Below are 11810 nucleotides of genomic sequence, written 5' to 3' on the forward strand. Positions count from 1 at the left end.
TTTTAACTTTCAAATTAACATTGTAAGTAAGTTCTGTTGAATAAGTTGAGACAGTACGTACTCAGAGAAAGCACACTGAAGAGACAAATGTTTGTAACTTAAGAAGTTCAAGGTCATCAAAAGCATTATAAGGAATCATGTTACACTTTCATCGCACTGTTTACACAGATTGCATAATTGCTATAAATAGCACGAAGAATCTTACAGCCCAGCTTTACCATAAAAACCCTATCACTTTGACCACTCTTTTAATTGACCACTCTATTTTTTCCTCAAAAAGTAATCTTATTTTATCCTTACCAAGTCAACCATAAATGGAAATTAGAACTTTCTCTATCTCTATTTATTTGACCACCCTATCATGACAAACCATTTTGAGCAATTTCTTTTAGATAACATACAGGGCAAAATAATTGACGGTTCAGAATATGTCAAAGTTGGGATTCAGGAAAGTTGCCTTTGCATGTATTAATCCTCCAAGATGGTAACCATTTCACTGAGCTGTCAAAAAAAGTTGAACTTTCTGATAATTCTACACTAAAATTATTTTGGCTTTGATGATTTCCTAATTAATTCAATTATTTAAAATCATATTGATTATGGTGAATTGACAGGGTTTATACAGTACAAGAATTACATACAATGTAAGTCAAATTTTGACCAAAAATGACAAAAAAATTCCTTTTAAAATACACATTTGCATATTTCATCACAATTTGAACAAATCTAAGTTGGGTTGTCCCTAGGGACCTGTATACTTAATAACAAAGCTGTCTGACCAGCGGTTATGAAGAAATTTTTTTACCAAAAACGCCTTTTTTGGCATTAATTTGCCTATTTTCAACTATATCAAAAAATTAAAAAAAAACAGTTTCTCAAAATCATATTTTTCATCTACACAACAAATATCAAATCAGTAAGTACTGCGGTTCTCAAGATATTTGAGTGGACGGACGCCTCACAAACGGCCATACATACATACATACATACATACATACATACATACAGACTGACGCCGGACGGATACCCATCCCAATAGCTTCTACAGACTATAGTCTATAGTAGCTAAAAACATGGCGAGGGACACCAAAATATTGAATCAATCAGTTCGATCTGAGATCATACAACCACTATTGTTTTACACTTTGTTTTGAAATTTATTTATTAAGAGTCCTAATCAGAATTGAAAAAAAAGGTTTCATGATAGCCATGGAGAAAATATTTCAGATCAAAGTCACTGAAGTGTGATTTTTATAAACTTTGGCAAAAAATATTGAACTGGAATGTTTTATTTTCATTGGTATTAGGCGTTTTCTTTGGCGATAAGCCCCCACATTGGTGATCAGTAGAACAAATTAATAGATATCGTGCACAAAATACATTGTTTGTAAACATAAAACTAGCACAGACGCAGTTCTGAGGACCGTTTCCCTTGAAATGAAAAAATGTTTATTCAATCATGCAGAGAGACTGTAAGTTCAACAGTTCATCTTACTCTATAATCATCTTACTCTCTTCAATTGTGTGTTTAGGCAAAAAACATTTTGAATTTGAAAGGAACTACATACAATAGGGTGAAAAACCAACTAAATATCATGGCAATCAATTAAATGACAAGGAAATGTTGTCTGTAAGTACCTGGTATATACCAAGAAACAAATAATAACAATAGAAATAAATAATAACATCACCCTGACTTGTTCATTTCCTCTGATTTTCTGACAGGTACAAAATATTTTATATGCAGATATTCAAGAGAGTCTTACAACATAGCATGCATATTTGTCCACAGGAGAAATTCTTACTGTAGAATTTTGAGTTAACTTTCTCGTAAACTGTATCATGCTTGCTTCGGGCGGTGGGCAGCACAAATGTAGCTATATTAAAATGTTTTGGTTATGATACCGATTGACTTGCATATACGCAGTCAATGTATTCATGGTCTACAGTCAAGCATTGTGACGTTGACAATTAAATGTATGCTGGTGCATGATTTCAGGTACCAACAAGAAAATTCTGATGGTATTTTGGCCAAAATGCAGGTAATAACAGTGAACGAAACAACATTGAATATTGTACTCAAATACTCAAATCAGTATTGAGTAGCTAGCCATTGCAATATGTTGTCTGTGTCAGACATGCATGCTCTTCCTACATAAATCAATCAAAATATATGCACTCTCTCTCTCTCTTCAGTGATCAAAGTCAACAATTATGTCAAAAAAGCATTCAACTTACAAGATTTACCGAAACAAAGAAATATTCAAACGCTATCACTATGCGAAACAATGGAATGCTGCATCAGCAACGTTAATAACCAAACTGTTTATGAATAACTGGTTATTTTGCTTGTCATTTACCATTTGGCTGGCTGCAGACTTATTATTGCATCTGCAAATGAAGGATCACACTCATAACACATGAAGGATCACACTCATAACACTCATAGGGTCTGATATTTTGTTGAACAACATGTTGACTTCAGATGGCTTTTCTGATTAGGTGCTTTATCACTCTTTAAACTAACATGGTCTGCTAATTGTGTGGGTAAATTTGTATTCCCATCAGAAAGATTTACTCTTTGATTGATCTACCACATTCATCACACTCAAATGCTCTGATTGTTGCATGGGTCAACTGTCTCTTCAAGTTCACACACTATATATCATTTATTTGTTGCCTTGCTCCTTGTATCATGTAATCAGTCTCACAATCACTCTTCCTAGTAAATGTTTTACAACAATACCTGCATTGATGTGGCTTTACAAATGAATGTGTCACAATATAATTCTTAAGAGTCTGTCTCCTAAATGCTCCACTACATTCTTTATACCCAAGTGGTCTGATATTTGTGTGGGTTAATGTTCACATATAAAACTGCCTTCCAATAGTGTGTTAGTCTGAATGTTGTACCACACTCTTACGATGTGGTATTTGCATTTTTATATTTGCCTTCAGACGGTCTGACATAAATGTGTGGGTCAACATGTGTGAGTTCAGACTGCTTTTCCGATTGAATTTCTACCACACTCTCTGCACTCATAAGTCTGATATTTGTGTGGGTCAACATGTGTGAGTTCAGATGGCATTTCCGACTGAATGTTTTACCACACTCTTTACACTCATGTGGTCTGATATTTGTGTGGGTCAACATGTGTTTCTTCAAACTTTGAATCCATCCGAATGCTCTACTGCACTCTTTACACTCATGTGGTCTGATATTTGTGTGGGTCAACATATGTACTTTCAGATAGCTTTTCTGTTTGTATGTTCTACCACACTCTTTACACTCATGTGGTCTGATATTTGTATGGGTCAACATGTGTTCCTTCAAATGGCCTTTTTTAATGAATGTTCTACTACACTCTTTACACTCATGTGGTCTAATACTTGCGTGGGTCAACATATGTGACTTCATATTACTTTTGTGACTAAATGTTCTACCACACTCTTTACATTCATAAGGTTTGGCGTCTGTGTGTATTATCAACATATGTGATTCCAGATTGCCTTTCTGACTGAAAGTTCTACAACACTTGTTACATTTGTAAGGTCTGATATTTGAGTGGGTCAACATATGTTTCTCCAGATTGCCTTTCTGACTGAAAGTTCTACAACACTTGTTACATTTGTAAGGTCTGATATTTGAGTGGGTCAACATATGTTTCTCCAGACTTTGTTTCACTACAAATGTTTTACCACACTCATTACACTCATATGGTCGGATGTTTGTGTGGGTTAACATATGTGAGTTCAGATGGCTTTTCTCACAGAATGTTTTCCCACACTCTGTACACTGGTAGGGTCTGATATTTGCGTGGGTCAACATGTGCGACCTGAGATTGCTTTTCTGATTGAATATTTTCCCACACTCTGTACACTCGTTGGGTCTGATATTTGTGTGGGTCAACATATGTCTCCTCAGATTTTGTTTCAAAGTGAATGTTCTATCACACTCTTTGCATTCATGTGGCCTGATATTTGTGTGGGTCAACATATGTGATTTCAGATGGCATGTCTGACTGAATGTTGCACCACACTCTTTACACTCATAAGGTCTGATACTTTGTGTCTCAGGATGCATTGATTTACGTCTATCAAGATTTTGCCTTTGCCTCTCTTGAAATGCTTTGCTACTTTCTTTGAAGTCAATTTGTTTTACATTTGTGTATTTCAAATGTCCATTATAAATGCCACTTTTTTCACACCAATACAGTCCGATATTTGTGTTTATCAGAATGTAGTTCATTAAAGTGCTTTTCTCTGTGAGTGTTCTACCAAACTCTTCGAATTCATGCTGTTGTACACCTGTGTGAGTCCCAACATTTGCTATATGACTATCTTGGCTTTCATATTGTCTGCTTTGAACATCTGTGTGCATCAAAATATGGTCATTTAGTTTGCCTGTCCAGTCAATCATAGCACAAGACACTGGATAGGGATGACACTGTTCTAATTGTGATAGACCATTTTTTAACAGACTCAGTTCACTGTCATTTATCTTACAGTCTTTGCTTTCACATCTTAGCTGGCTACTGCCCTTGTCTTCTTGCAGATTGTGTACCAGTATATCACTTTCTCCCCTTTGAAAGCACTCCGCTGAACTGAAAAATTCCTTGTGTGCTGTCCATATGTTTTCCGTATGATCATGTTCAGTCTGTTGATTGATGTCTACTTCAGGAATTTTTTCACTGGATCCAGTGAACTCCAATGTGATGCAACCATGTTGGACAAGACTTTGTATGATTATTGATGTACCTGTGTAAGCAGAGTGATATTTTAACAACAGTCCATAGGAGAAGTGAAGAAGTGACATGGTGTCATGAAACAGCTATGAAGAGATAATGTAAGCTAAAATATTTAAGCTGATTTCAGTAAGGGGAAAATCCATATCCATCTATGTATCTCTCTATCTAATACCATCTATCTAATACACTCACTTACTCATTCACACTGTCTCTCTCTCTCTCTCTCTCTCTCTCTCTCTCTCCCCCCAAAGCAAAAGCTACTGCTACAGATGTTTCCAAAGATAAGATACGCAAACTCACGCCTCAATTTTTATAAGTATAATACAACCACTGACAAGTATAGCAATATATATATATATATATATATATATATATATATATATATATATATATATATATATATATATATATATATATATATATATATATATATATATATATATATATATATATATATATACGAAGTATGCGGTTCGACTTGTCCGATACAAAGTGCTCAATACAAAAGTAGAGCGAGATATATAGGGATGCTGGAGAATTGATTTTACAATGTCATCTCTACAACGTTGTTTCATGAGTCGCGAAACTCACTCATAAGGAGACTAGACTGGAGTGAATCTACATGGGCTAAACATCGCTGGTTACACAGGTGGTGGAATTTTGGTAGAGATTGACAGTTGTTGCATAACAATATATTGCTGCTGCTATAAATATTCATGTTTACGGAGAGGACTGATTTACTTCGATGGATATACCGGGGGTTACTAGTTATTGCATAACAATGTCTTGCTTCTGTGGCGGCATGATGACACAAGTTCATTTCTTTTATTGAGTGTGGAACATTCTGGATGGCGGATGATACTAATTTTTCTGTTAAACAAAGGTTGCACCGCTTGTTAGTACTGTCATATGGTTTGGCTTTGGCTAGGACCTTCCATGAGATATTGTGCGTGATATTGTTGTCCTTTAGCGTCCAAATGTGTTTACTGAGTTCGGTGGAGTTTCTGGAGTGTTCATGTCGGAATGATGTGATGTGGTTTCTGTATCTTGTCTTGAAGTTGTTCTCTGTAAGCCCAACGTACGTTTCGGAGGTGTTGTTGTCTGCAACTTCCTCGATGTCACATTCAACTTAGCCGCAAATACATATCAACCCTACACGAAGCCTAATACCACACTCCAGTACGTTCACTGTGAAAGCAACCACCCTATTAGCACTATAAGGAACATACCAGCCGGAATCAACAAGCACCTCTCCAACCTATCATCCGACCATGCAAGCCTCCTTCGACCAATCTACCCCGCCATATCAAAAAGCACTTGACGAGAGTGGATACCAATACACTCTACGATACGAACCGACATCCACAAACAAAAGAAGAAACAGGCAAAGAAACAACATCATCTGGTACAACCCACCATTTAGCAAAAATGTAAGCACCAACATCGGACAGAGATTCCTTTCCTTAGTAGACAAATGTTTTCCGGTAAATCACAAGCTCAGAAAAATATTCAACAGAAACACCATAAAGATCAGCTACAGCACCATGAACAACACGAAGCAGATTATCGACAGCCACAACAAACGCATTTTGAGACCTCAAAGCAACAACACCGATAACAGCAAGACATGCAACTGCCGGCAAAAAGACACATGCCCACTCGACGGTAACTGCCTTCAAGCCTCAATCGTCTACCAAGCCACAGTCACACGTTCAGACAACAACACCTCCGAAACGTACGTTGGGCTTACAGAGAACAACTTCAAGACAAGATACAGAAACCACATCACATCATTCCGACATGAACAATCCAGAAACTCCACCGAACTCAGTAAACACATTTGGACGCTAAAGGACAACAATATCATGCACAATATCTCATGGAAGGTCCTAGCCAAAGCCAAACCATATGACAGTACTAACAAGCGGTGCAACCTTTGTTTAACAGAAAAATTTAGTATCATCCGCCATCCAGAATGTTCCACACTCAATAAAAGAAATGAACTTGTGTCATCATGCCGCCACAGAAGCAAGACATTGTTATGCAATAACTAGTAACCCCCGGTATATCCATCGAAGTAAATCAGTCCTCTCCGTAAACATGAATATTCATAGCAGCAGCAATATATTGTTATGCAACAACTGTCAATCTCTACCAAAATTCCACCACCTGTGTAACCAGCAATGTTTAGCCCATGTAGATTCACTCCAGTCTAGTCTCCTGATGAGTGAGTTTCGCGACTCACGAAACAACGTTGTAGAGATGAAATTGTAAAATCAATTCTCCAGCATCCCTTATATATATATATATATATATATATATATATATATATATATATATATATATATATATATATATATATATATATATATATATATATATATATATATATATATATATATATATATATATATATACCGTACTCGTCCGAGTATAAGCCCCCGGTTTGGCAACACTAAACAGCCGTAAAACTAGGGGAGGGGCTTATACTCGAGCAACCCCATGTTATCTGCTGTGGACGCTTAATTTATGCTAATTTTATGCACGATTTATTCAACACCACTCGATCATTCTATCGCTTTCAAAATCGACTTACACATCCAAGGAAATTGATTTTACAATCTCTGAATAGAGAAGTGACATTTTGGTGAAATTTCAGCGTCGAAAAAAAACCCAAACTTGAAACAAAGACGTCATGTATGCTGCTGATCAACAGTAATGTGAACAGGCATGCATTGCCTACACAGAACGGCACCTCAATATTCCGGTATCAAACTTTCTACATCTTGTGAAAACAACAACACTAAGCAGTGAAAATTGTAATAGTCACCAGGAATAGTCTTCACAAATGAAAGGATAATTGCTTCAAACAAAAGAAACGGCTTGTTTAGAGAATGAAAACATCGTGGCCGTGAATGAAAATAAACAATGGCTGACGTGAGTGAGACTATTCTATTTAGGAGAAGGGGGTGAACAGGGTCAAAGAATCAAGATAGTAGTGGGAAAACGTGTCATTTTCCTTACGATGCTGTCAAGGAAACTCCAGTTTCCCATTGTTTAAACATCTTTTAATAGTTTCTTTATTATCTAAAAGTAATTTTACCAAGTTAAATGACTAAATATACTCTCCTAACCTTTCTGTATTTGAGTTACACTAGGGTAGGGGCTTATACACGGATGTAATGCATCTTCTAAAATCCTCTGAAATCAGTAGGGGGGCTTATACACGAGCAGGGGCTTATACTCGGACGAGTACGATATATATATATATATATATAATATATATATATATATATATATATATATATATATATATATTATATATATATATATATATATATATATATATATATATATATATATATATATATACGTGTGTGAGAGTGTGTGTCATTGTGTGTACAAAAACCTCCAATGTTCTGCACAGTACACTGCAGAGATATATTCAATGGCAGCTAAAAAGTTGATGTGCTGTCTTGAGATCATATCTCTACGATTTGCTCAGTAAACAAGGCAGGATAAATTTTCTTGTCATGACTTGACTAATAGCTGTGGTTATTACTACCCCATGAAAATACAAAACTTACTTTCCATTGATAATACATTGTCATGATATTGCTGACACAATGTCTTTGAAAGCATTTCAAAACATCTCCCTAGCTGATGTAGCTGGCCAACATTTCTTTTAGCTTCACAAACTGCTGAACATTCTGAAATATATCAATAAAATATTTGAAAACCTTGCAATAATGAAAGCACCTAACAACTATAAAACATCACAATACGGAACAATAAATGAACCTATGGCCTGTATATCTCTGCTGTTATTTTTAGCTCACGTATTCACACACATGAGTTATGTTTCAGTGATGTTTGTCTGTCTGTGTGTCTGTCTGTCTGTGCACCCGATATCTCAAAAACAACTCGTCAGATCAGAATCAAATCTGGTACACATATTCTGTTTGAGAATGGCAAGAGCTGATTAGATTTTGGTGGGTGTAGTTTGCATATTTCATGCTCATTTGCACAGTTAATGATTTTAGAAAAAACACACATACAGTAAGAACGGATGAGATATGCTACAAATATTGATCAAACAAGGGTTTATCCGCCATGAAAGACATAAAGGTGTGACATAAAAGTTAATCACTAATTTGCATATTTGATGAACTTTCCTAAATAGGGATATATATTTGAATTGACTAAATCAAAATTGATGAATCTTGGTATGTATATTGTGAATATTTTCATGATGTTGATCATAAAACTTTCAATGAAGTTGCAAACATGTGGCAAAAGTTTTAATTGACAGACAACTGCAATGTGTACTGACACCTGAACCTTTTCAGTTCATATCTTATTAACAGAAAACTATGGGTATGGCATGCCATTCATGTTTACACTAGGCTGTGATATCGCAGCAGTACTTGTGGCGTATATCGAACACGCTCAGGTCAAGGGTCATTACCACAGTTCCGCTGCGAGCCACGCATGGGCTTTTTTGGCAGTTTACTACGACACCAACGGTGTTGTAAATTTAAAGTCGCAAAATACTGAAGCATATTAGCCTTTGAATAATTCTGTACACCTGCTAACTACCTTGACGATAAGAACACATATTTTTGACCATTTTCCTGTGAGCCGTCAACGGTTTCTGCGATGTTTGCCCATCACGCGTACAACACACTGAATATGTTGGAGGTCTAAAGTTCAAATTTGAGCAGGAACCATCATCAGCTCACCGAAAAAAGGTCGAAAATACATGTTGTCACAGTCAGGTTCGTTAGCAGGAGTTGAACATGAGTCATAGATAGTCATCGATACAGTTGGTAAAATTTGATTTATTCCAAGCTTTATCTATTTTATTATTTTGTGAGCTATAAAAATCTACGACACCCGTTGGTGTCGTAGTAAACTGCCAAAAAAGGGCATGCGTTGGCTTGCAGCAGAACTGTGGCGATGACCCTTACCCGAGCGCGTTTGATATATGCCACAAGTACCGCTGCGATATCACAGCTAGTTTACACTAGGATGTGCGTATTTGCATTTATAACTATTATATACGTTATGCAAATACGCACAGCCTGGCGTGGACATGAGGGAGTGGACAATGCAAAACCATAGACAGTATAGGGGGGGGAGTCCATCTTCCCCCTCTACTGTCTATGGCCAAACCCAGCAGAAGCTGGTCCCTGTCATATCACGTGAAGAAAGCGCAAAGCTTGGCGATTTTCCCCAGGATTCAAAATACATTAAGTTGATGAAGCCCTAAACTGAACTTCCTCCACCTTTTTTTGTCCATTTTGGTAAAAGATCGCACGGGTTATGAATGGTAAAACTGGCTTTTCCAGAATTAGGGACCCCAAAGCCAGCACATATGAACTTCCCAAGTTTCAGTCGTCATACTTCATGTACTTGATTTTGTGGAGGGACCGTGGCTCAATCCACCTTGTAGCTTTTGAACTGATGGTTACCCCCCTGCTATAAATACCTCTCTGCGTACTCCATGTGGGTTTTGGCATACGTGATACTGTAAATACGTCTTTGAGATCACCATTCATAGTCGTACCTTCAGAACTGAACGGAAATCCGCAAGTGTTTATATCAGCACTACAACTCCAGGGCCCAGTGCAAAGACCTGCATTGGTGTTACGCGATGTATTCTGGGTCTCGCCGTACGACAGTTCCCTGTCCATGCACGTTGCCGTCGACTCCATTTCTGAAGAATAATTACATCAAGGAAATGCAAGCGGGTGACAGATGTGTGCCGAAAGTCCGACTGTGATATTTATGCAGACCACAAAAAATTGTGAGAGACCACGTAATTTCTCGATTGGGATTTGCAGTTAGCGAAGACCTCGTCGATGTTTCTGATTATTATCAGACTGGGATTCGGATTCGGATGTGTGAGGGCCCCGCAGAGCATTCTGGGTGACCAAGACCTGGCCTGCAGGAACACAGTCACTTGTGATCAGCGTCTATGTATATTTCAGAGTATTTCCTTATTTACTATAGTGTTTTGCATATATGTAAACATAACGTTTCATGTTGGCCTCAGCCAATTATGAGTGCATGTTACTTTCTTGTAAATACTGAATTCTCATAGCGAAAACAGAAAAGGGTCAAGAATTTCTTGCTACCCCATATGCACTGCAAATTTAGTACGCTTTGTAAAACAGACGGTTATCATACATATGCGCCAGCGCCCCATAGACACGTGTACATATGCCTGAGAAGAAGAAAGTCAGGAAACCAAATGGCTATTTCGTTTAGGGATGACGCCACCATGTCATCTTCGACGTTCGATTTTACTGTGAAAATTAACAATCATGTAGGCCCCTAACCGTCGATCGTTCCCTAATCGTCCTCAAAATTCACTCCTGATACTTAATCTGCTTCAAAATCGCTCGTTTCGTGTGATTTCCGTCTATGGGGCGCATATATATAGACGCAGAGCGGAATAGACCACGGGTGACTGTGTCTGGAACCAGAGGCACGTCCCCTGGACCACTACCGAAAATAGGGTCGGGTACGGGGGTAACCGTAAGCATGGCTGTCATTGGTCAAGTACGAGCACAATGATTGCATTGAATTTATTTCCAACTTTGAATTTAGATATCTTTTGTCCAGGGAGTAATTTTACCTCCGTGGTTTCCCAAACCAAGCATCCTGTATGTCGACATTGGATGAAAAATAAAAAAATCGCTCATTTTTGAGTCACTGCCATATATGCGAAAGGAGGGATATAGTGTGTCACGTCTAAAAACATAAATGATAATCGTCATCTCACCACTAAATGCCATCATAGAAGTACAAAGTCAGAGACTTAAAAGTGAAGTCGAGCTGGCAACTAACTTCGACGTTCGATGCTTCGTCGTCTAGTTTCTAAATCCAACAAAATGAACTGAACAAGTCAGAATATTTCAGAGTTTCTGTTCATTGAAATCATTGTATTACAGCTTTTTGTACCGTTGTACTCGTGAGCAGTCTTAGGGAGCGTTCAGTTTTTACGGCCTGGGGGGGGGGGCGGCAAAATCTTGTCGCCGGTGTTCAAAAAAATAT

At 37.5% G+C, this 11810-nt stretch overlaps 1 protein-coding gene across 2 annotated transcripts; it reads right to left on the reverse strand.

Annotated features, from left to right (window-relative positions):
* Window positions 1-1210: 1210 nt before the first annotated feature.
* On the reverse strand, window positions 1211-10631 carry LOC139147670 (zinc finger protein 157-like). 2 transcript variants are annotated; one of them, XM_070718819.1, is made up of 4 exons: window positions 10318-10631; window positions 8336-8458; window positions 3637-4758; window positions 1211-3552 (listed from the first exon to the last, which is right to left on the reverse strand). In XM_070718819.1, exons 1-4 carry the CDS (start codon window positions 10463-10465, stop codon window positions 2921-2923), a joined length of 2025 nt encoding a protein of 674 aa, XP_070574920.1. In that variant the 5' UTR covers window positions 10466-10631; the 3' UTR covers window positions 1211-2920. The 2 variants fall into 2 exon arrangements, with proteins under 2 accessions (XP_070574920.1, XP_070574919.1); XM_070718818.1 differs by having other exon boundaries at window positions 1213-4758; window positions 10318-10630.
* Between the last annotated feature and the right edge of the window lie 1179 nt (window positions 10632-11810).

Source organism: Ptychodera flava, chromosome 13, assembly GCF_041260155.1.
Source record: "Ptychodera flava strain L36383 chromosome 13, AS_Pfla_20210202, whole genome shotgun sequence".
NCBI classification, from domain to species: Eukaryota; Metazoa; Hemichordata; class Enteropneusta; family Ptychoderidae; genus Ptychodera; species Ptychodera flava.